The sequence below is a fragment of the Actinia tenebrosa genome, unplaced genomic scaffold, assembly GCF_029948245.1.
Source record: "Actinia tenebrosa isolate PJP-AT-01 unplaced genomic scaffold, QUT_ActTen_1.0 PGA_scaffold4__44_contigs__length_22323623, whole genome shotgun sequence".
NCBI lineage: Eukaryota > Metazoa > Cnidaria > Anthozoa > Actiniaria > Actiniidae > Actinia > Actinia tenebrosa.
The window spans coordinates 2,707,364-2,734,383 of record NW_028292581.1 but is presented as its reverse complement, the minus strand read 5'-3'; the positions used below and the strand labels follow the sequence as shown (position 1 = coordinate 2,734,383).

The 27,020-nt window shown below is 38.7% G+C and overlaps 1 protein-coding gene across 1 annotated transcript; it reads right to left on the bottom strand.

Annotated features, from left to right (window-relative positions):
• Positions 1-514: 514 nt before the first annotated feature.
• On the bottom strand, positions 515-26,493 carry LOC116301799 (syndetin). The gene is made up of 36 exons (XM_031710917.2): positions 26,359-26,493; positions 26,137-26,199; positions 24,721-24,768; positions 23,468-23,536; positions 23,235-23,309; positions 22,260-22,313; positions 21,756-21,826; positions 21,030-21,147; positions 20,802-20,837; positions 20,622-20,704; positions 19,978-20,020; positions 19,507-19,605; positions 18,773-18,853; positions 17,596-17,661; positions 16,791-16,838; positions 16,006-16,194; positions 15,338-15,432; positions 14,858-14,956; positions 14,380-14,470; positions 14,140-14,230; positions 12,520-12,608; positions 11,981-12,041; positions 11,399-11,453; positions 10,298-10,392; positions 9,391-9,482; positions 8,643-8,672; positions 8,387-8,509; positions 7,325-7,413; positions 6,228-6,324; positions 5,820-5,894; positions 5,340-5,423; positions 4,817-4,857; positions 4,394-4,474; positions 3,551-3,649; positions 2,978-3,068; positions 515-2,497 (listed from the first exon to the last, which is right to left on the bottom strand). The coding sequence occupies exons 1-36, from the start codon at positions 26,398-26,400 to the stop codon at positions 2,375-2,377; spliced, it is 2,886 nt and encodes a 961-aa protein (XP_031566777.1). The 5' UTR covers positions 26,401-26,493; the 3' UTR covers positions 515-2,374.
• Between the last annotated feature and the right edge of the window lie 527 nt (positions 26,494-27,020).

Sequence of the window (27,020 nt, the reverse complement as noted above, 5' to 3'; positions counted from 1 at the left end):
TGTTAACTTCGTTATTTGAATAGTCTTTCTACATGCGAGAGCTGTGTAATTTTGCGGTCCGGCCAAAGGAAGATTGCTAACGACTTCTGGTGCAAAGCAAGTAGGTTTATAAAAAGAAAACATTCGGGCACCTTTTTGCATGTCAGAGGCACTGTATGCCGAATCCGCGCCCTGGCTTTGAATGGTATACATGAGTTCAAAACGTGAATAGACAAAGGCATAAAATGAAGACCCTGAAATGAAGCATCAAAAATCTCAATAGGTAGAGGTAAACCCTGTGCGAATGAGTCTGCAATCAAGGAACACAGCGGTAATTTAGAACTCGAAACTGGTCTATCCCATCTCTTACATGAGATGCTGCACATAATCATACTTCACACGGCTTATGGATAATTAAAAGCATCAACTTTCCAAGGGTAAAGTCTAAGGAAAGCGATTTTATAGATTCATTCCCAAGGCTGGCTCTCAGTCCTTACTTTAATTCTATATTCCACAGGAAGCCCAAATAAAAACGTTACAAAATTATCATTTTCTTTAATTTTCAGAAGTTGGTATTTTTATAATTATTATATACAAATGCCTTTACAAAGCCCTTAACAAGGCGAAAGCCTCATGCATTAAAAAAGCTATTCTCCAATACCTTAAAACCGATAATTTACGTGGCACGTTTAGTGTGGAATATCAGTCGTAAATATTGGAAATACATGCAGTATTAATCAGTGTCAGTGTTAGTATAACCTTCTAAAACGTAATCATTGCAATGTCAGCTATTCTGAAGTGACCTAAAATAATATTTTATATGCTATTCCTGATGCTTTGATCATGATTTGATAATTAGTATATCAGTTATATGCTAATGTTATTTAAAGTGCCTATCACCCTTCTGACAATATTCTCAGTATTGATTCTACATGGGGTAAGATGTGGAATAACCCGAAAATATTACCTAGTTTGAGTGCGGTTTCTTGAAGTTATGGAGGTTTTTCCATGTCATGTGCTAATTCTGTGATGTATGAGGAGGCATTTATGGTTATTTGTTGTTCCTCGTAATTCGAAACACCGGCTTCTATGGGAAAACTAACTTGCAATCATTTCTATAAGAGCAATGGGGAAAACAATGACGTATTTCAAATTTAATTTATCTGTACCAGTAGTGTTTTGTATATTAAATGATTACTCCTCATACGTCACAGCATTAGCATATGGCATGGAAAAACCTTTAAGACTTCAAGAAGTTGCACTTAAACTATATATTTTTTTAGTGTTATTCAACATCTTACCCCATGTAGAATTAATACTGTGAATATTGTCAGAAGGGTGATAGGCACTTTAATCTTAGTGCATCAGTCCACTTTCCTCTTTATAGTATGCTATGCAGCAAAGTATTCCTCCTCGATTACTGGGTTTCACTTGACGTCATTTCCTGTCTCGTGCAGAATGTTCATCAGCTGAATCGCAAGTTTTCAATTTGCTGGGTTCAACTTGACGTCATTTCCTGTCTCGTGCAGAATGTTCATCAGATGGATCGCAAGTTTTCGAAACAGAATTCTTTCTGGCTGACAGCATATGGTGGTTAGTGTTTGACTTTCATTTTGAACAGATGAGATTCAAAGGCTTTTATCAGCTGATTGAAACCACGCAATAGACTACAGTCCCGTATACGAGCATGTACTGATCAATCTGGTAGACAAAGAGTTTGATAGGACAAGGAACCAGAGATATCGTTCTTTCATTGATTGAATTATCCCAAATTCCATAACCGAAATGTTAGTGACGAGATCACAAGTGGCAACTGCCGTTGAAGAGAGAAGAAAAATCGCTGACAATGAAGAAGATAGTTCCTGTAATGAACACTGTCCCAAGTAAAGTAAGTTCTAAGTAATGAGTTCCCGTTCTTTCATTGATTGAATGATCCAAAATTCCACATGACCGAAATATTAGTGACCAGATCACATTAAGAGTGTAGAAAAGTCGCTGACAATGACGAAGACAGTTAAGACAGTTCCAAGTTAAGTAGCGTTAATTTAATAAAATAAAAATACCGAAACGTTTTCCTGAAGTTCTTGTTATGAAAATCAGTGTCAAGCACGTTGTAGTCGCCAATGGTGAATTTTGTAACGGAAGCGAACATATCATACGGTCAAGACAGTTACATCAGTCAAAACAGCATCTATTAAAAATCGACCCAAGATGAACGACGGTAGAAAAGGTAAGAGTAGTAAAGGTATAGACCAAGGGTGAAGAAGAATCGAAGGAATAGTCTGATATATATGCCATTTGTCGAGACTCAAGTTGCAATCAAAACTAATGTGTAGAATTGAATAAACCATTATGGTACATTAATATAACAGATCTAACCAGATGATCGACGACGTCACCGCTGCTTGTTCTTTTCGATCTCTTCGATTATTGCCAACAGTTTTTGCCTTCCTTTCTTGGTGATGTGAGACCCTACGCCACACGTGACTAAACTGGTCACGTGTTTACTGGAGTATTCCTGTCGAGTAATGAGGATTAGGTTAGCCTTACATCATCACACATGAAGTAAAAAACGCTTGTTATCGCAATTCACAAGTACGACAGTGACGCAACTCAAAGGGGTCGAAGTGAAAGGAATTTAGGATGTAACTGATGTTTTTACCGTGTATAAATAAGGTTTTTTCTGTCTACCTCTATATGCAGTCCATTTAAGACCCACGGGAGAATAGCTTTAATCAGTTTGAATTAGTTAGTTGAGAGGAGGGAGGAAAAACTGGAGACATGGCTGGAAAATGCACAGAGTCAGAAAGAAAGCCAACCAACTCAGCTCACGTGGGGGACTGGGAATCGAATCCCAATCGTGAGGAGAGATGCGAGAAAGAAAGACAGACAGACACCAGGAAGGGGCGAACCTCTCCCCTCACACCTACTTGATAATACAGACACACAGATACAAAAGACGGTAAGACAGACAGACAGACAAACATCATACATTTACCTTGTGTTCACGTATCCATCTCTCCATTTCATTTTCGGTCAAGTAAAAGGCTTTGACATAGGTTTCCACGTATTCTCTATCAGGTATAGGTCTGGTGGACAAAAATAGCACGATGATTGTAAAAACTGGCAGGTTTTCATAGAAACCCAATTTTGCAACTTTCCGCTTCATTGGAACAAAGCAAAAATATATATTTTCGTATTGACACCTAGTTTTGGAATTAATGCAAAGTCACAAGTGGAAAATGATGCATGCGCATACTCTAACTCCCTATTCTTATGCAGTAAGTGAGTAAGTGAGTAAGTGAGTAAGTGAGTAAGTGAGTAAGTGAGTAAGTGAGTAAGTGAGTAAGTGAGTAAGTGAGTAAGTGAGTAAGTAAGTGAGTGAGTAAGTGAGTAAGTGAGTAAGTGAGTAAATGAGTAAGTGAGTAAATGAGTAAGTGAGTAAGTGAGTAAGTGAGTGAGTAAGTGAGTATGTGAGTAAGTGAGTAAGTGAGTAAGAGAGTAAGTGAGTAAGTGAGTAAGTAAGTTAATCATTCATTTCTTTATAATGCGTTCTGATTGGTTATTGTACCTGATATCTGTTAGTTTCTCTAGTTTCATCAAATACTGTTGAAAGTCAAGCTGCATCAAAGCTCGTCCTTCATTACTACACTTCTTTGCACTTGCAAACCTTGAACAAATAAGATAAACTATTAATCACGACCAAATCAATACATATGAGCACATCTCTTAGTGTATTTTGACTGAATATCCAAACATTTGATAGCAAATATTCTGTGCAACAGGTGAAGTGGTCTTATAGAGTGAAGGCATTTAACCCGTGAAATGAAAATTACTAGTCAACGTGCAATAGTCAAATAGACACAAAAGAAAACAATTGAATTAAGGTCTACAAATGTGTTAGTCTAATATCTATTTCACGGGTTTAATGACTTCGCTATACTACCGTGACCGTGTCGTGTCTCGTGGTTCTATTAGACCTCATACAACTCTATTAAGGACAAGACCAAACTCGAACTTTTTTCAGTTTTTTGTGCGCCGAATCTGATTGCATTACCATAGTTTTCGTTGCTGTGCAATGATTGAGATCAACAGTCTCGAAGGGAAATCGGGAAATAGACTACGTGCAATCAAATACCTTGTACCTTTACATATACTTTGATTGACAGCAGTGAATTGCCCGATTTCCATGTCGCGACAGATGCTTGGCTATCATTTCTTTTGAAATCATTTATTTGGAATTAACTACCTCCGTCAACCAATCCCAGTGCTAGGTCACTGCTCATCCAATGAGAATGATCGAATCCAGTTTCATCACATTCAATAACAATATATCTTACAGCAAATTATTACCAACAGTGTGCAGTCAGGAGTAGGATGGGTTCAAAATAGCGAGTTACATTTACAGACTTACCCTTCTACAAATGTTCTATTTGCTAATCGAACACAATGATCCCACAATACAACGTACACTTCCTTGGGGACAGGAATACGTCTGTTGGAAATAATAAATCATTATTAAGGCTGCATTTACGAGGAACCGGACGAATCTTTAACCGGTCAAAAAGTGGAACGTTTAGGGGTTCCTTTCACACGGGACTTAGTCATCCGAACAAAAATTCGCATGCTTATTAGTACTGCAAATTTGGATCCGGTTCCGTGTAAGAACGACGTATTTTTATGCAGGTCAAATCGTTGCGGTACCGTCTAAACGCAGCCGGATTTTGATAGCGTTTTTTACCCTCAATATACCATAACCGTTTCCCCTAGACCTCTATTTGTTTAAGGATAAAATGGAGAAGGACTGGAAATGAGTCTGCGCTCGAGAATCACTTACTTCGAGAGCTGTGTCATCTTCATGCTAAAAACTTGAAATTCCTGAAAAAAGGCACGATTAAGTCATATTTCGTAATTTGCAATTAAATGATCCAGGTTCATAAATTTGGACGTACTTTCACGCGATGTATAGGGTGGTGCCAGGAGAATATTTCCCCTGGTGGTGCTAATGCTAGGTGACTAGGGCAATCTCTTTAGTCTAAATGCCCCGCCTACTCCCACTCCCCCACCTTTCTTCTGTGGGGATAAAAACAAAAGACTTCTCCTTGGGTAAAGAAACAAGGGTCACCCAACCTTGAAATCAATTGTTTGGTATAGGTCCCTTGCAGCACGTCAGAATGTAGCTTTGGAGGACAACAAAATAGTTTTCAAACTCTTAGGAGATTAAAATTCTTTTGTTTTGTTTTGTCCTCCAAATTGAGCTGCGTTGACGTCACATCAAAGGGGTCTATTAGTAGTAATCTTGTTAGAAGGAGGTCAATAACCTAAAATCCAGAAAGCGAGGAACTTATTGACAGACTTACCCTAACTAAGATATCAACATAAGTATTGTGTTGTGACATAATGTCCTTGATATCCCACCGAACACCTTGCATCAACTGCAACGTCTACAGGAAAAAAAAATATTATAAAAATAAATGAATAAATATTTTTAAGTACAATTTTATAGGCGATGAAGAATGTTAAGACAAGAAAACAGGAGAAGACAATCCTGTAAACAAAGAACCACCAGTTAACTCTACCCAAGTCGCGTTGATGAGAGAAGCCCTCGTGACCGTTACCCTAGTCGTAGAAAGGAATTTGCATGACTTTAAAACTAACGACACGGAAAAGGCGTGACGAGACCGGTGACTGTGCTGCGTCTCTGTGTTTGCGCAATCTGATTGGACCAGATTTAGTCGCGCGCTTTACTTTAACCTGTGTATTCAGTTTGTGTCGAAGGTGCACCATAAGGTTAGATGATGTATATTTCATAATCAAATTGAAAACGATATCTCAAATACCTTTTCATAATCGATGACTCGAGCAGCCACTGCTCTGTAGGTGGGTTTACGAATCTCTTGGACTGTAGTTACTGTCTAAAAAAAAAAAAAACACCGCACAAAATTACATAGAAATAAATCCCTGCGATGTTGGCGCCAATATGTATTTATGCCCTGACTTATGGCGCACATGAAAAACTGCCATTAAAATCATAAGATGGGACTTATTGACAGGACGGTATTTCCAGAGTGGGTCTTCTTCCAGAGAACTCTATTGGAATTGAGAACTGTTTTCAGGAGGGTAGCCTCCTATACAGCCGTCGCCCGTGAGGATCTGGGACCGAAACTAATGACGGTTGGGAAGGAGACTATCAGGAGGGGAGAAACCGAAGAATCCGGGAAAAAGCGAGCTGCTTCTTGTGTATTTACCTGTGAGTAAAACTGTGACAAAAAGGCGCGTTTGTTTTGAGGAATCATGGAATCGAGGTGGCTCTGAAGAAACTCGAATTGGTTGGCGAGAAATACTCTGAAAAGAAAAAAAATTACAAGATATGATTATAACTGACATCAGAACAAGTTGTACAATAAATCTCTTTAGTCAAGTCCAACTAGTGGTCTATCATCAATGCTGCGTTCTGATTGGATGAGCTACTACTAGGCTATGAGTTATATCCTGCTAGTACCGGCTTTGAGAGCCAAAAAGTTGAATTTAACTTTAATAGTCCCCTTCACAGTTCCCTATGCCATCTTGCCATCTTGAAAGGTAGCCGTGCCTTTGCATCGAAGCGAGACGAACGGGGAGCTTGCAATGATAGAGACCTTTTTTTAACACCTTGGACAATTATTCGCATGTGTCTATCATCGCAAGCTCACCGTTCGCCTCGCTTCGATGAAAAGGCACAGCTACCTTTCAAGATGGCGCAGGGAACTGTGAAGGGGACTATTGAAGACTTGTTTGCATCTATATCTTTGACCGACTAGTTGGGTTTGACTAAATCAATTAGTCCTCTCGCCCTCATGGCCTATGAGCCAATACCTCAATCGCGCTTCGCGGGCCTCATGAGCTATTGACTCACTCATACCCCATTCAGGCTTGAGGACTAACTGCTAATTAGCTGGTGCGCAATGTTTTTTTTTTCATTTCAGACCAGTCATTTTCTAGAGTATTATTTATTTACCGATATATAAATTATTTGACTCAGAGCAAAAATTATTATAGATTGTACGAGATATTTCGACTGTATCGCACAGTCTTCATCAGTCAAATGAGTGTGGATCATTACAATCTATAATATTTTTTGCTCTTAAGACCAAGATATATTGATAATATTCCAGAGCAAGGGATCAACCTATTTTTCAAGTTGATCATTTCGTTGTTTGACGGTTGTGTATGAGAAGACACATGAGTATTGGATTCAACTCAAACAAAGAATCTTATTTTCAAGAGAATAACACACTATCTGGGACAACACCCAAGGTAAAGAGGTCTATATTCATAGGATTAGGCACAAGGAATGATGACTTACAATGATTCAGTTGCTAGGATTCTTTCCGGAAGGCCATACATGTTGTGTATTTGAAGGTCAACCATGGGTGATAGATGAGGATGTGGAACCTTGAAATTTATGAAAACAACAAATTAATAAATATTCACAGTGCATGGTTGCATCAGTGGCTTATTTCCAGACGGCTAGAATCAGCACTAAGCGTCATTTAAAAAATGTTTTTGCTCAGTCGCTTTCCTTTTTGGGCGCAGTGCAAGATAGTAAAATCGGCCTGAAAATGAAAAAATGAAGTATATTGCTTGGTTATCTTAGTCAGAATGCGTCATACACTTGCACATGACCCTGCGTCTAGGTTCTCCGCCGGTTTAGTTCCTCCATCCACAAAAATCAACTTCTAAATTCTTACTCGATCTACCGGCTGCCTTATCAATTGGGTCGCAAGGCCTGTTAGGCATTAAGCCGTCCACCCAGGAGTGGTAAACGCATTAGATTTAGATAAGGATGATTGAAGGTTATCACAGTCAGTATATGTCCTATGCATGCGCATCAACCTTCGTTACATTGAGTGAAAGAAAGAGAACGATGGATGGATGGATGATTATCATGTGTCCTATTCATTCACTTCGCTCAGCATAACATTAGTCAAACGAGAAGGATGATTGAAGGTTATCATAGTCAGTATATATCCTATGCCAGCGCATCAACCTTCGTTACATTGAGTGAAAGAGAGAGAACGATGGATGGATGGATGATTATCATGTGTCCTATTCATTCGCTTCGCTCAGCATAACAGTCAAACGATAAGGATGATTGGTTATCATAGTCAGTATATGTCCTATGCACACGAATCAACCTTCGTTACACTGAGTGAAAGAAAGAGAACGATGGATGGATGGATGATTATCATGTGTCCTATTCATTCGCTTCGCTCAGCATAACATTAGTCAAACGATAAGGATGATTGAAGGTAATATGCCTTATGCACGCGCATCTACCTTGTTACCACTACTAAAGGAAGAAACGAAGCAAAGAAAATCGATGGTTGTCATGGTTATAATGAGAAGATCAATGCAAACGCGTTACCTTCATGTCGTCCGCGGGTGCTTCCATATTCATTTCTTGTTCAGGACTGAGGATCAGATTATCTGAGATACGCTTTAAAGTCGTCCGTAGTTTTATACTTAAGCCATGTGTACTACCATCCACCTAAAGAAATCAATAAGAAGTCAAACATGCGGCCATTTGGGTTTCCTTGCTATTGAAAATCTGTTACTTGCTGTCAGCCTTGTAAAACATGCCTTATTCCTTTTAGCAAATATAAAGTACGAGTCTTACTCACCAGAACCTCCGGGGAAAAGAAAGATGTTACCTACAACAAGATATAACATAACGATAAATTAGCAAATGCTATACATCAGACGAAATAATTCATTTGTATCGGACTCTATTGATCTTGCGCATATAACGACCTAGAGTAATTATCATGCTCAGGTTGATGAAAAACTGGGTCGAGTTGGTATTGCAATGCATTGTGGGACTATTTATTGGAGATATTTTCAAGTTGACGTCTATCACGTGACCTAAAAAAGTCTCACAACAATGCCAACTCGACCAAGTTCCTCAACCTCGTAATGACTAATAGGGCAACATGCACCTTGTTGAGCAACATCTTATACGAGCTAATACGGGAAACCTGTAACTAGTTGAGCAAAATCGACTCCGCTGTAAGTCACAGAGCGAAAGTCGCACGTATACATATGGCCCGTACAAATCCACACGCAACATTTTTTGTTTGTTTCACGATATGCACGAACTCCTAGTTCTCTTTACTCCTTGCAACAAGAAAATGCCGGATTTTGGAATTCAAGATGGGATGGCACTAGTACGAGGCGCATTCCCTTTAACTTGCAACGCAGTGGTTTTGAAGAGTGATAACACGGGCTAAGCAGCAATGTTGAGGGACGTTTTTTTTTTCCAGTTACTTATATTCTCGTATCTTGAAAAAAAAATTGAAACAGTAGTGAAGTTACCAATACATTGAGTAGGGGAGTACAGAACACAGCACAATCAAAAATAACAATCCTTACCGCGTAGAGATAGTAGTCAAAGAGTTGTGACATGCAGATCACTACGTCAAAGGCGATGGGTTTGAGAACATTCATCATCTGCATGTATTTACCTGACAATAAAAACAAACACTTTCACACACTGACGATACACAAATAAGTGTCAAGTCAAAAGTGGAACTTCGCATGAGCCAAACCTAGTTGAAACAATGGGTAGCAAGGCGGTCTACTTGGATGTAATTAGGTGAAGTTCGACGTTAGACATGAGCCTTAGATTGATATCTTAACTATTGTCAAGTGCAGGTTCAAGGGCAAAATACTTTGCGCAGTTGCGCACTAAAGTGGGCGAATTAGGGTAAAAAAAGAGATTTCTTGATTGGAGTCTTTTGGAGTCGGAGCTTAAGAGTTGAGAAGCACGAAAGGAGTGTACTGCTAGAGCGCCTCTCATCGTTGTGGTGGTCGATTCGCGTTTCCGACTCACTATCATGTGAGTAAAGCTGCTCCTGTTTTTTTTAGGATTTTTCTCCGGTTTACCTTCCTCCAGCTCTACAAATATCACCTCTTCTAAAAAGACCCCTTGCATGTGACGTCAGCGCAGCTCAATTTGGAGGACAAAACAAAAGAACATGTTTCAATCGCCAGAGAGTTAGAAAACCATTGTTATGTCCTTCAAATTGGGCTTCATTCTGACGTGCTGCAACAGGTCTATTCCATTTCGAACATGAAACAAGGGCAACAGGTTTGTTAGTAAGGCTATGAAGTGTTACTGACACTCCCCAAACATGAACAAGTACGGCTGTTTCAAGCCGATCAACATGTTTTCTATTTCGTGAGCTCTGTTCTATTTTCGTTACCCACTGAAAACTTATTCCTTTTTTTGTCGAAAGAAAAAGGTAAATTATCCCCTGCAATATGCCAAGTTACTCACCAAAAACCCTCAACACGTTCAAAGTAGTGTTGGTAATGCAGGGCACGCGAGACAAGAACCGCTGGTGTTTACGACTGAGTAAATATCCATCTGATCTACAAAACAGAAAAGAAACCATATGATATAAAGGTGAGTGACAGTTGTACCACTGCACTGCTTGGCTTCAGGAATCGGGACCGCCTCTGTAGCAAGCAGTTGATGTATTGTATTCATATGAATCACACCTAATACAATAGAGGGAACAACAATATAATACAATAGATTTTCTGAATACATTACATCAACTGAGTGCTCTGTCCAGCCGATCTGAAATAGTAGAATAGTAGACGTAGAAATGACGTCACTGCAAAACTGAGGTGTCGACCTTTGCAACAAAAATATATAACTCATACACCTAAATCCAAAATGGCGCACGGCCGGTTCAAAACGAGGCATCCAGCGCCAAATTTACAAATTTACAGTATTTTCTTATAAATCGATGCTGCAAAATTGTCGTTATCCTGAATGTAAGAAGAAAAGAAAGACAGAACGAGTGAACAAGTGTATACTTTGCATTGACACCCTATTGTTTCTTTGCATTTGGCCCTGGATGCCTCGTTTACATGTACAACAATCGGCCGTGCGCCATTTTGGATTTAGGTGTATAAGTTATTGTGTTCGTTATCAACCTCTTATTATATGACCGTGAATCTTAGAGCCTGGGCACTAGCAAATCGAGCAATCTTATTGGATAGATCGCATCGCGGACTGGTCTAGATTCTCCGGTATTAACCGGTCCGATCGCATATTAATCTTACGGCGAAAACATTTTGTCCTTTTCAATGAAAAGTGGTCATATAATAAAACTCTTATCAACCGAGCTTGGTCGGTCTGTACGGGATAATCTTGACCTCGGTCAAGATTATTCCGTACAGACCTCCCGCTCGGTTAATAAGATCTAATTATTAGCAACGTCATTTTTTTCATTTTGTGGCCTGGAAATCAATAATTTCAAGTGGAAAAGTGCCACCTCAGTTTTGCAAACTTTCCCCATCCTAATTTGCTAACATCTCATATCGGCTGAGTAGTTTCTCCCTTCAGGAATCAGGAAGCATTACTCACCTTCCAGCAGGAATCTCGCCTGTTTTTTCGTCAACGTAATCCAGCTTCAACTCATCTAGAATTGGTTTTACAAACCATGTTCAATAAAACATAAAGTATTTGAAATAAAACACGCGCGCTGATTGGCTGGCTACCGTTCTTATATCAGAGAACACGAGACACGCTCGCGCAAAATTGCTCAAAAATATTTTATAAAACCAATATAAAACGACTGCTTATGGTCTCTGTACTGTGACATAAACACTCTGGGAGCTGTAGAGCACTCAAAAAACGAAAGAAACACTCGGCTACGACTCGTGGTCCTAAGCTTGCTTCTCTCTTGCTTCTCTCTTGCTCTACAGCTCCCAGCGTGTTTATATCACAGTACAGAGACATGCATGCGCGTTTTATATATTACTTATATTATAATAGTAGCACAATAAATTTATAATATGAACTTCGTTGTTGGGGGGAAAAACATGCTTCGTTTTAAAAACCATGTTCATTACAATACGATATAAAAAATTACGAATACTTTCTGATACAAATTTCGCTTGAGTTTTTGAACAAAAACTCCCCATGTTTGCTTGTTTGTGTGTTTACCTGCAATATCCTCATCATCGTCGTCTTCCTCGTCATCATTGTTGCCATCATCTCCGTCAAGCTAACAGGAAAAACAAACATAATAGACCAAAATACTTTTCCTGCTTTAACAGTACTATAACTTGACAAGTGATTGGCAGTTTCAAAGGGCAACCAATAAGGTCGACTCCCTTCAAAAAAACATTTAAGTTTTATTGAACCCTGAAACAACCCCTGGCCGGCAATCAGAGTCAAGGAACGGCTAACTCTCTGATTGAATTAGAATTTAGGCTATTGGGTTTTGCAAACTACATTTAAGACCAAACAAAGTAGAGTTTACAAAAAAAATATCGCGTATGATACAAGTTTCTATTCTTGGAATGGCGTATTTGAAAGTACAACCTTTCCAATTTTCCAGCGGGTAAAAGTCTGTCTGCAGTCCAACATAATTATAACTACATATCTCTCCCTGCCTCCCTCCATGAAGCTCAATATTCCTGAATGCATCAGTTAACACTATTGCTGGTCATTTATAAAGTTGTCAAAGCAACCGAACTGACCCCGTTTTGTGCCATGACGTCTTCCCCTTCATCTTCCACGTACACATCATCGAATGGATTTCCTTGCGTTGCATAACGTGAGAAGAACCCTGAGGGAAAGGTGCAACATCTGTAAGAAACTTCATGCTCCTACTCCAATAGTTGATTGTTAGATTTTCAAGGCTACTGCGAGGGGAAGGGAAATTGGGATGGGGAGGACAAGTGGTACATCCCACAGCCATCCTAAAGCCATCCCAAAGCCATCCTACAGCCATCCTACAGCCATCCCACAGCCATCCCACAGCCATCCTACAGCCATCTTACAGCCATCCCACAGCCATCCCACAACCATCCCACAGCCATCCCAAAGCCATCCCACAGCCATCCCACAGCCATCCCACAGCCATCCCACAGCCATCCCACAGCCATCCCACAGCCATCCCACAGCCATCCCACAGCCATCCCACAGCCATCCCACAGCCATCCCACAGCCATCCCACAGCCATCCCACAGCCATCCCACAGCCATCCCACAGCCATCCCACAGCCATCCCACAGCCATCCCACAGCCATCCCACAGCCATCACACAGCCATCCTACAGCCATCCTTGTACAGCCATCCCACAGCCATCCTACAGCCATCCTTGTACAGCCATCCCACAGCCATCCCACAGCCATCCCACAGCCATCCCACAGCCATCCCACAGCCATCCCACAGCCATCCCACAGCCATCCCACAGCCATCCCACAGCCATCCCACAGCCATCCAACAGCCATCCCACAGCCATCCTACAGCCATCCTACAGCCATCCTACAGCCATCCTTGTACAGCCATCCCACAGCCATCCCACAGCCATCCCACAGCCATCCCACAGCCATCCCACAGCCATCCCACAGCCATCCCACAGCCATCCCACAGCCATCCCACAGCCATCCCACAGCCATCCAACAGCCATCCCACAGCCATCCTACAGCCATCCTACAGCCATCCTTGTACAGCCATCCTTGTACAGCCATCCTACAGCCATCCTACAGCCATCCTACAGCCATCCTACAGCCATCCTACAGCCATCCTACAGCCATCCTACAGCCATCCTACATCATACATCTTCTTCCAAAAATCCAGACCCATTACACTTATTCTGGTATCTTGAAAAAGAAGGCTTTCGAGAGCAGGGATCTAGATACTAAATATTTATTTTTTTCCGGTCCGGTATCCTAAAAAATCGTGCGTTCTGATTGGCTGTTTGAGCGGGCGGTATTTTGTAAGTATCTGCCCGCGCGCGCGGTCCGGTATCCTTTGCCGCTAAACGACAACACAAAACGATTACCAAAACAAGTAAAAAAAATACGGGAAAAAAATAAATAAGTTATTTACCGTCCTATAGTCGGTCCGGATAGGAAAAAACTGTGCCCTCGGTCTTGAACACGGACCTCGGCCTAACGGCCTCGGTCCGTATATTCAAGACCTCGGGCACAGTTTTTCCCTATCCGGACCTCCTGGCCGGTAAATAACATATATGTCTTCAAAAATATAGTAGGTATGATAAACAGAAAGAAAATGAGGTCCGGTCCCCCTGGATACACCTTTGGTTAGATCCGTCAAAACTCTACCAGATAAAAATTGCCATTGACGGGTTACCTGTTTCAGTGGTCACGTTCATGTTCCCGGATGCTGTACGTCGGTGCGTCTTGATCAGCGGTATTTGTTGGTGTTTCATGAATCGAAATTCCTGTAGAAAACAAATATTTAGATCCCCCAACCAATATTCCGATAACAAAGAGTCTCGGCAATCTGGGTATGTTATAAAAGCAATTAAAGCACGCGGTCAGAATGGAGACCGTCCCCTCTGTCACCAACTAGGCATTATCTAACACTTACCTGTAGATCCATGATCTTAAAGGAAGCCTTAACAGGACAGAGCTGCCAGGCCTCGTTCTCTAAAAACATTCTTAACTCCTCCATTCTCGACCTGAAAGGAAATGGCATCGAGACATAAATCATTTTTTTCTACGCAAGCAATATAACTTCTACTCTTTATAGAACACGTTACAGATCACCCCCATGTTAGTGAACCCAACTGAAATCCAGAGTCCAATAACACCTCTATCTGAATTTCCTCTCATAAGGATGAATGAATGTAGAGCTAATTTCGGCCGAGTGTAATGCCATGGCGACGATAAAAGAGAGAGCGTGAGACCGCTGCTCGTCCAATCAAAGTCCTTGGACACTGCAAAGTCTCCATCATGGCACGGCACAGCACGGAACGGCACGGCACGGAACGGCAAGTGCGTACAGTCTGTTATCAAAAGTAATACTATATGATCTGCTCCAGGTTATCAGTAGTTATGCTACTCACCTATGGTAATTCTTGAAGTATTTTACAGACTGTTTTCGAATTGACTCGTTGAGATCTTCTGATTTACTGCCACAGAATTCTTCACCAACCGATATCAATCTACAAGATATTATTGGATTTAACTCAAATGCGTATGTACTTGTAAATGCACTTGTAATCTGCCTAATATAACAGGCGTGTGTTGAGTGGTACATCCATATGGTCTTCAGAGATTCTATTTCCTGCATTTTTGAGGCATTTCTGCGTAAGCAACTGAAGTGGTACAGGAATAGTGTGCAGCATCCCTCCTCTTATCCAACCCCAAACAGTAACTGGATTGATTTATATTTACATCAGGGCATGGTCCCTTGATTACTCCCCCCCCCCCCCCCCCCCCCCCCTTCCGCAAAAATAAGGAGATGAAGTTTGGGATATGGAAATAAGTACAAGAAATGAACTTTTTAAGTTAATGAAACAATACCCTTGTTATTGATATGCTACCTGTTCACGAGGTCCAACACAAAGATGAAGTCATCATACTTGAAGTAGGACAAGTCTGTACCAAGTAAATGAGTCTTGATGCGTTCCTGGACTTCCTGGAAACCAGATGTCATAAACTGATCAGTGAAATGCTACACTATTGATCTGGGTCCGGGGAAGGACTTGATCCCCGGTAGCAGCGGTGAAAAGGCGAGCGCGTTGCAGCTTTACCCTTCACTGAATGATTTTATCGAACCCTCAAACAACCTTTGGGCTAATCTAAGTCAGGGCATGGATAATGTACAGATGGAATAGGGAAAAACAAGGGGAGAACCCAAGAAACTGTACTAACATGTGTTGCCGAGTTCAGGAATCGATATTACTATTTTTATCATTGACATGTGACCCGCGAAGCTTGATGTCTCATTTGCCGATAAGCATTTCGACGGCAATATCATATCAAAAAAACAATATCTTGAGTGAGATTTTGGACTGAATTAAAAATTTAAGAGGATTCAAATGTTTAATTCATTCAAAGATCTCAAGATATTGTTTTTAATTTCAGTTCTTTGATTGACGCCGAGCCGTCGAAATGCTAGTCGGCAAACGAGACATGAAGCTTCTATTCACAGGCCGTACTTTAACGATAATAGTAGTAGAAACATTGCAAAAAAAACCTTTTTTTATACCTTCCATATCCTGTTGAGCCCGTGATCCAGTTTCTGTCTAATATAATTTCTATTGTACGTGGCTTCAGCGGTCTTCTCGTCATCTTTGTTTCCATCAGTGACATCTGATTCAGTGACGTGCATGGCTGGGTCATACTGCTCGTGCCAACGAATCACCTTATGGTAGTTCAGCATTACAGACCACAACACCTGTACATCAAAACAACAACATTAAAGACATCAGATACATGTGCTATAGCATTAGAGAAGTTTTCGTATGAGTGGGAAACGATACGGCTAATTCGTAGCGCAGTGTAGCAGTGCCGTATATCTTACGATAGCATGAGCCGAACCTAATGACATCAAAGAAGACCGCATTGTTTTCCATTGTTTCAATTAGGTTCGGCTCATGTGAAGTTCAACGTTTGGCCTGAGCCTAACTGGAAGACATTAAGAAGGCATTTCAATGTTACGGCATGTCGTACCTTCTACGTTCTGTAAGGCAGTACCTCACGTTTCCCACTCATACAAAAACCGGCGCTTTAGCCGTTTAGACAATAAACAACTCCAGGAGATGACCCTAAAAGTTTTGCTTCTATATTAAAGATTCTTTTATTCTCATATTAAAAAAAGATTCTTTCAGTATTGCATCAGTATTAAAGATTTATTCAAATGCGTAATTGGTAAGTAAGGAAATCATACTCAAGGAAATGACACATGGTTCGAAATGAGTAAAAGTATCAATATATTATCTACTGTACATTGTAGCTAATGAAATCTACTGCAGTATATTTTTAATGTTTTACCTTACAAAGACCCATTAAGCAAGGCGTGAAATGCTGAGTTTGAACTTTCTAGAGTAAGAAAGGTAAGTATGACAAATGAAGGTATACACTGGATAGAGTTAAATAATGAATTACTTTTATGCAGCAATCTCTTCCCAAATGCTTTTCGACACACCATTTGGGTAATTGTGTATTTTATGACCAGCCGACAGGTGCCAGTCAACTGCTGCCTGATTGTCCATGGCCGAGCGTTGCCAGACTATCAGTCGTACGTTGACCATGTGTTGGCCTTATTATGCAACTTCTCGGCAAATATCCCTGCCCTTAATTCTTTGCAACTGTCCCTGCCCTTCTAGGCAACTATCCCTGCCCTTCTCTGCAAATATCCCTGCCCTTCTCTACAACTATCCCTGCCCTTCTCTGCAACTATCCCTGCCCTTCTCTGCAACTATCCCTGCCCTTCTCTGCAACTATCCCTGCCCTTCTCTGCAACTATCCCTGCCCTTCTCTGCAAATGTCCCTGCCCTTCTTTGCAAATATCCCTGCTCTTCTCTGCAAATATCCTAGCCCTTCTCTGCAACTATCCCAGCCCTTCTCTGCAACTATACCTGCCCTTCTCTGCAACTATCTCTGCCCTTTTTCTCCCCTCCTTAGAGTTCTTTCCCTTCCCATACCCTTTATTTCTATCCCTGCTAACCTACACTCTTATCCCAACACTTTTACCAACTGACTTCAATTCCCACTTCTCCCTGATCTACTTCAACAGCCCATTATATTCTCATAATGTTAATACAAAAAGCCATAAGCATGAAATTGTTGTACTTACTTTACAGAGCTCTCCAAAATGTACATGCTGTAGACCATCCTCAGCAACATATTCTGGAGGATCATCCTATAATAAACACAACGCATTAGTATAAACACTTCTATAAACCTCTTTACCTTGGGCATAATGTTTTCCTATTTTAGACCACGTGTCATTCCCTAGAGTATCCTTTCTTTGTTTAGCGATTGCACATGAGAAGGCACATGAATATGGATACAAATGAGGAATCTTATTCTCTAGAGAATAACACTTGGTCTAAAATGGGAAAACAATGTACAAGGTACAGAGGTCTGTTTGATATTATAGGAATATAGGGGATTAAAACATGGTGCTCAAGTGAATCACACACTCTAGTGCTCAAAGCAAGTTTTCTTTTTCTGCAACCCACATAACTCTGGCCACATCAGTTTTTCTGGTGTGTTTAGCAAGTATTATTGGCTATCAAATTCATATATGCCCAAGTTTTTATCTTCTTTTGGGATTTTAATTACAGTACATTAAAACCTTAATAGGTACAGTATCTTGGAATGATGATAATCAAACAGACATACAGTATACAGAAAGCAAGCATAAACTTGAATCTAGGTTTCCATTCACTTCATATTCTCAGAGATGTCATTTACCACATTTTCAAGGGAATCCTGTGCAGGAAGGAGATACGCAACAGGGGCAGCACAGACGGGGGCTGCCCCCCAGGATTTTCAAAAAGTTAGGAGGTTTTGGTAAATATATATTAATAGACCTACAAATGTTAGTCCCCCCCCCCCCCCCCTTAAAAAATGCTGTGCCACTTCTGCACAAACACCTAGTGAACCACCCCTAGATCCACCTCAAAAACCCTAGATGGTTACAATATCTGGTTAGGTGGATATATGAATCTCAAACATGTACACAGTACAGTACAGTATATACTAGTAAGGCATGTGTGTATACAAAGGAAATACAAACAACAATTGGGATGTTTCATGGTGTGACACGAGAAAGCATTATAGAAAATGCAAATGTGTAGATTTGATGTACAGGTGTAGCATATGATGGGAAGGACAAGTAAAATAGTACCAATAAATATAAAAAAAAACCCAGCTTTCCTGCATTCTGATTGGCTGTATATTTTTTATGGTATGGGATAAACATAGTATAACTTGATTTGTCATTGGGAGCATACAGTGTACTGTACCTCAACATGATCCAATATGACAGAGAAGGATACTTGGTTGATATGATTCATGAAGTGGATTATCAATTGATCCATGGAGATCTGCATGAATAACACAACTTGTAAGTTAACGAATATTATGATTATTTGCCCAAGGAGAAGTGATGATTGGTAAATATTTCACAATCCGTGAGTCTTCAAGCAATGAGGTAAAATATATATTAACCATAATCACTGAGCCACAGTGAATAATTTTGTTTTAGCATAATCTTAGAATTGAATATCAGAGGAAAGATGAAATTGGAGGTAAAAAAATAATGTTCTATATTAGTATTACTGGCAAACTTTGGAAAACTTCATAATCATTGCTCTAGAAGTGATTATCATGTCAAAATCATTGTTCACTTGACCAATCACAGAGAGTGAAACTATATTCAAGTCTAAATCATACTAAGTTGAATTATTAATCTGAAGATTTTTGTACTGAACTCATTGATTTTGAAAACCTTTCTTCAGATTTGTTTTTTTTCTTCTGTTCTATCAGGTCATACAGTCTTACATGAAAAACCCACATTGGGTGAAGAAACTGGATCAGATTCGTCAGACTGCAAGACTTACATTTACATTTATGTAATGTAAATGGCCATTGGTTACCTTTATATTAGAACCTCTGGATCCCAGGATATCATAACCTTATTATTCTCAATATGAGCAATAAATGTTTGTTTGAATCCTATTAATGTAGAAAGAAATACCTGTGTTTTGCCAAGATATCTGTATGCAGTTTGTAATCTTTCATAGTAGGCTGGGTCAAAGTTGTTACATATTCGTACCAGGGCAAGGTCAAGTTGTTTCTGTTGAGATAAAAGTACAGAATCAGAGATTTCAATAGATGGTGGCTACCAGTAGTTGATAACAGGGCATTAGGGGATTGGGGAGGGGAGGGAGGCCAGGAAAAATGAAAAGAAGGATCCTCCCCCCCCCCCCCCCTCCAAATCCCCTAAGGGCCCTTCCTCCTTTCCTCCTCTCCAGTCCCACTCCCTTCCCCAATCCCTAAGGGCCTGCGAATGGAAAATCATTAATATTAATCTACATGTATTGCTCAATACAGCCACCTATTTTGACAAGGGAGCCTTCTACTGATTCTGAATCCTCTGAGAATTAACAATAGATTAATAGATTACTCGAATTAACAATTTTAAAAGTGTTTCATACAATGTACATACCTCAATATCAATCAAAGTCTCCTGCAGATTTGAGCTTAATTCGCTGAAAACAAAACATTAGTTACCTGAGTGTATTTTACAGTAATATTATTACACATAGCTCCCTGCTTCTCATTTTTCTGTTTTTTTCTTTCTCGGCTTTTTCCCTTTCATTTCCTTTCCTTTTATTACAGTCAAACTCTGCTTTAAAGAAACTTAATGCCAACTGCATAGTTGGACAATTAATTTTTTATCAGTGGATAGACAGCAACCTGCTTGGTGTTTGGTTCTGAATTAGGCAATAGGCGAACCAATCAACACTGCAGCAGTTTTCCCATTGGAATAGAAATCCTGTCCCACAACTATAAAAAAATCAACTTTTAAGAGTACCACAAGTATAATGAGGCATTTTTTCTTATTTTCACAGGACAGGACAGAAGGCAATCAGAAATTTAAATTCTGAGATTTTCTAACAAATATGTTGAGCTTGTGGGACATAGCAACGGTAACTACGTGGAGTGGAACAATGAATACACCTCTGCTGTGTTCCTGTTCTCTCAGCAGCAAAAGAAAAACATGATTCAGATGCACTATTAACTTACTCATCTGTTCAATACCATCTTTAATTAAAGAATATCAATTAAAAATGGATTAAACATGGTTACCTAATACATTCATAATGCTTGAAAGCTCTGGCTGCTTTTTCACATTCAAGACAGAGAGTTATGGCTCCTGGGTAGTCTTCCTCCTGTTTATAGTTGTACAACAATGGTATAAAAAAACAAGAAAATATAATTAGTGGCTGAATGGAACAAAAAAGTACTACATGTACTTGACAATCCTACCTCTAACATCTCTTTCAATCTGACATCAGTTCTTTGCTGCAAAACAAAATTTACAAATTGGAAAATAAGTAAATGGTGGCAATGCACCTTTTCTGGAATAGAAAACAAGTTGCATTCTGACTGCCACCATGATGTAATGTTACAGATACAATATAAACAGTATATACATGTAGGTGCATAAAATAAAGTTATTGAGTGGGAAACATATACAACAGAATGCAATCTTACCAGTGTCTTGATAGTTCTGAGTGAATCCAATAGAGTAATCAGGTGCTGTTTCTTCCTGTGTTTTGCTAGAATACCAAGACCACCAACAGATACTCCTCTTCTTGCTTTATCTAGATGTCTGTAAGGATAATAAAATAAACCCGCCCACCATCAATCAAAAAATGCCAGAATTAGGCTAGAGGCTATCAGTTTACTAAATACTATGTAAATTTTTGTAATTTTGATTCCAAATACATTAATAAATTGGAATTTTACTAATACAGTACCAATAAAAAGCTTGCTCTTTCTGAAAATAAATAGCTTTTATTTCTGAAAATATGGCAGGCCATAATTCACCATTTTCATGCTAACCATCACATGGTACAAATTGTATTTCAGTAGGAATGTACTGACTTTTAAACAAATTATTTACTTGATTTTCTTAGTTAGCCTTGATTCAAGCATTTCTTAGTGCTCTTTAGAGAAACAGATGAACAAAAAAGGTAAATAAATTTGTTCAAAAGCCATTACATTTGTACAGGAATCTGAGAACAATGTCCGAACTTTTTGGTGACCATAACACAATCCAATACAATTTATACTACGTTATGGCTAGCACAAAAATGGTGAATTGCATAGGGTTCATGAAAACTGATAATCAATCAATACAGCTAGAGCATCAACCCTACAGTTACCACCCATCATCATATACTGACTATGGTTCCTCACCATGGTGTTTCTACATACCTTCTCCCCCTGTCACATATCGACGAAGCATTCTGCAGTGCCTCCTGTAGCTCCATTACTCTTTGAAGTTCCTGGATGTTGATGTGTTATGGTGAGAATCAGATACTCGTAAAGGGGTTGAAACATGGAACAGCCATACATTTCTGTTTCACGATACTCCAGGATATTCTTTTTATTGACAAATTTTTTAAAATTTAAAAAGTCCTCTTGGTTCAAAAAATTACAAAACTAAATCAAAGACAGATATCCCAAATGTTTGACAGAAAGATTCAGTAAATATTCTATTAACAATCAAAAAATTCAGTGTGACATTTGATATGTGAGAGAAGCAGCCATCTTGAGACCAACTCCAAGCATGGTATCAAAACTATCCTAATTTGTATAAATGAATATTCTGGATCATGGCTATAGTGTTACACATTTCAACTCCCTAATGAATTTTTCTTTAATTACTATCATTAAATTATTTTTTAATTAATGATTAATGATATACTTTACACGTACCTGGACATATGCACTATGATTTTCAAGAACTTTTGTGTACAGTTTTTTTGAAACCTTTTTTGAGAAAGAAAAGAAAAAATATTATTAATAACAAAGTTCTTCACAATGACACACACAAAATCAATGAAAATTAATTTGTCCACAGACTTTCTGGGCAGTCCTAGTAGGACCACCGTGTGAAGTTTAATGTAACTGTGACACATGTACATTGCCAACATTACAGTATGTGAATGGAATGCTTTTTCAAGTCTTGTTTTGGGTCAATGCTTGGCCAATGTGCAGCCACCATTTAGGCACCTCTCAGTAAAGTGAGAGTAAAGTGTAAATGAAGTGGCAATGAATTTTTAGGAGATTTGTTACATTAAGGATGGATTTATTGGCAGGCTAAGTAATTATGGAATGATATAAGGAAAGCAAATTCATATAAGCTCATGGGTGCGGTTTGGAAGATATTGTATTTCTGTTATCTTATCTGTGGATCTAGACTGCTTTTCTGAATGCATCTACAGTAGACAAAACTTCAGAAGTGTCTGTAAAATCTTTCTAAGTACAGTATGAGTGAGTAAATGAATGTTGGTAAAGTGTTGGTGATGTGCTGGCCCAGTGTTAACAGTTTGTTAGCCAGCAATCAGGTGATACCCATATAACTAATCAGTCTGTTTACATGCACAGTAATTAAGTGAATCAAGGGAGAGATACATGTATGCACTTGTCTTTCATCTCATCTGTGTTTCAGCTTTGATTTACCCAGCATTACACAAACACAGAGTTTTTTGGTCTCTCACTTTATTTTGGAAATTTTGCCCCAGATAATATATTTTAAAACAAATGCAGCACTTTCTTTTCCACATCTTGTGTCCTCAAAATTGAAACCACAATCTCCAGTGCAATTAAACAATAAATGCCCAATAATGGCAATCTGAAGGTGTGATATTGTAAACAATAACATCATGTATAAAAGATAATAACACTCACAGATTGCAGCTGCTGTCGGAGAGTGTTTCGATATTCTTCAACATCTTCAAGGACCAGCTCCTTTTCTGTAGCTTTCTGAAAATATTCAGTATGATACAAGCATTCAATAATCAACACTTTACTTGAGTAAGTAACAATTTCATTTTATAATGTAGCTAAATAATTAGATAATTAGAGTGGGTGAATATTCATTCATACATGTAACTCATACTATACATATATACAGTACAAACCTTTAGTTCGTAATCACTAGGATCGAATTTAGTATCTGAAAAATACACCTCTTCTATTGTTTCCAGGACCTGAAAATACATGTACAGTACAACAAATATATGTTAACTACAGTAGTTATGCAAGCACACATTTTATATTTATTTATATGTATTTATTTATTTATTTCATTTAGTAGAACTAGTTTAAAGAAAGCCCTGTTAAAACAAAAAGACAAAACCAATACATCCATAATCCCTAATTACTAATAATACAAATAATGAAACACGATATATGAGAAGTTAGCATGCCGCATTCTAAGTAGTTAAGCACTTAAAATGATGTTAGATTCTGTTACATGATCTTTTTAATATTTTTAATGTTTTTAATGGTTGGAATACTGCAACAGCAAATAAAATAATTAAATAAATACAAATCTTTATATTACATCATTATTTTTTCAATGGGCCAGAACTGAGGGCAGGGAGGGATCTCTGCAAGAAGAGTATCCTCTACAGTACAGTATCTACAGTAGTGTTTAGTAATTTCAATTTAGTTAATAATTCTACAGTGCTTATTATCATCATCATCATGACCCTGGCACTGGGAGTCATCAATGAGTCTCCCTCACCAGAGGCTAAGGTTTAAGGCCTCTTCAACATGCATCCTAAAAAAATTTTGAAAACAGAATTTTTTCTTTACTGATTGGCCTTGAAAATGCACCTTTAGAAAACAGATATGCTTGGATAGATGAAACAATTCAAAAACTCTATGTGTAAAAGAAAATTTTTTAAAAATTGGAATGAAAAAATTCTGTCTTCAAAAATATCTGGATATGTGTGGACTAAGTCTAAATACAGTTTATATGACACACTACAGTAACTGTGGTGACAATACATTCAAAAGTGAAACTTTTCCAAGGATAATGAAACAGAGGACACAGTGACTTAGGGACCTTTCTAAAGATCCGACGACAAGTACAAGAATGAGTATGAGAAAGAGTTTTTAGCTTTTAAAGATTGGCACTATCATTTCTTAGTCGTGGTCATGTATATACTGTAGATTGAAACTTTAGATTATAAAAAATCAGAAATTGACTATGATTCAGTGTTACCCACGTGCACATGACCAATTTTAAAACTTACATGACTCGTACTCATACTCATTTTGTACCTTGTCATCAGATCTAAAGGTCACTATTCTCTGATGAAGACAGCTTTAAATAAGAACATAGTAGATTTTTTATTGTCTTCTTTGAATCTTCATGTTTACTTACCTCATCATCTGTTCTGGGATCATCATCAAATTCACGACATGTGTCTTCCTATAAAAAAATGTGGTAAAAAAAACACTTTATCCCTGTCTTCATACAATAATTTAAATACGTGCAAGGCAAAATAAACGATATAAACTGCTACAGTACATGTTTTTTTGCAGGACTGTGTTGTTGGGGTGCAATGCGGTAAAGTCATATGACCTTATGATAAGCTAGTGCAATTTCCTAATTATTAGATAAGTTCAGAAACTAATACATTTAGGTTTATTCTGATAAGGTTGAACATGCATTATCAGGGTGCATGTTATATCATAGCTGCCATGTTGGTTGACAATAACAAAGCATTGCTCATTAACTAAGAACTTTAGTTAGATCAACTAACATAGTTGCTCTTTTTTTTTCGATTATAGCTCAAGGGATTTTTAGTCATGTGATTCCACTCCAAAATGGTGGCCACGAATTCGGTTGAGTTAAGACCAAGCTGAGAGAAAAACTAATACCAGCACGGGAAAGAGCAATGTCAATTTTCAACTTGAGTTTTCTTGGCCAATATAACACCTGACATAATGAATCTTTGTAGGGTTACTAAAGTAAAAGTGCTCTTTACAGTGCTGGTATTGGTTTTTTAATGTAACACATTTCAATTTTCGGGCGCCATTTTGGCAAAGGGTCTATTGCATTGTAAAAAATCACAATCCCCTATAGTATCTTTATCACTATCATAATTGGTATTAAACCCATAGAATGAGAATTAAAACTGGGAGCTAATCCTCTCCAACACTGCCCCACAGGGAAGGGAGGATAGGAAATGAATTTTTTTAACCATTATCTACAGATGTACATAATTCTTCGATTGCACGTTACGTCATCACGGCCATGTCGGTGCCATTTAACAAAAGATTTCTCATTAGCATCCATTGTTAACGGCACCACAATGGCCGCCATGGTTTTGTCTTTTGACTCTCTTTGGAGTGCTTGCAACCCATCAATAATACATTGTAATATTTGTTTTAGACATGGTTTATTCTATTTGATATATAAATATAGAAAATAAACTTAAATTAAATAATTATCTTATTCTAAAATTTATATAATTTATGACAAGACAAATTCATTCCGAAATATGCTCTGATCAATAATTGTTAAATATTTGACTTTGACATTCATAACGAAAGCACTTGTTATATAAACTTAAACCATATTCAATTCAATAAAAAGTATAATTTACTCAATAATTATTTTTTCAATAAATGTCAGTAAAGTAAACTAGCTAAGATTATAAAATCCTCCCACAAATCAATCAAAATAGCAATCAAAAATAAGGTAAAAAATCTTTCACGTATTGAATTAATATACAAAAACTTCGGCATAAAAAGTAAATCTATGTAAGTTTGAGATAAATTTGGTCTTCGATACCTTAAATACGCTGTCTGCAGTCCCATCTGAGAATTCTCCATCGGCTGATTCTCTAGAAGAACGCTTTCGAGAGAAGATAAATTATAAAGACATTGAATGTTAGATTCGCCCACATCATCAAGCTTACCAAAACACAACATTTACATCAACGATAAATATAACAAAAAATACCAAAAAACATTTTTGGGGTATTTTCTAGGACTATGTATCTGTAGCACTCACGTCTAAGCCGAGAAGAGACCGAAATCTAATTCTAAAAGCCATTTTGAAGGGTTATTTTGGCGAGATTAGATGAAATTCTATCATTCTGAACCCTGCCATCTTGTCTACGAGCCTGTGGTACTAACTGGTCAGCAGTGAAACGCTCGAGAGAGAGAGAGAGAGAGAGAGAGAGAGAGAGAGAGAGAGAGAGAGAGAGAGAGAGAGAGAGAGAGCTTGGAAACGAGTACAAAGTGAAATCGTCCGTAGGGAGCATTCATGTTTTGTGAGAGTCCCTACAAACAATAATGTAAAATATTTAGCCCCCTCCACCTTCTAAAAACGAGTTCTCCCTAAGGGAGCTTTTTCATTTATTATTAGTTTTAAGGTCATAGTTAGAGGCCATAAGAAAGTTTTTGGAAATTTGGCCGAGGGGGGAGGGGCTATCAAATGAGCATAGAAGACCGATCTAGAATAAAGCGTGTGCTAGCATCTGCGGACTCCCTAGCAACGACCACCATTATGGTTGATAACAAGAGAAGCTAATGAGGGATATGCTTTGTTATCATCAACCAAGATGGCGGCTATGACGGGATCCCTGTGACATAAACCCGTCAAAGCAACAGATGGGAAAAGGCTCGAAGCAAAGAGAGACGCCTGCGGAGAAGGCTGGATCTAGTAGACCC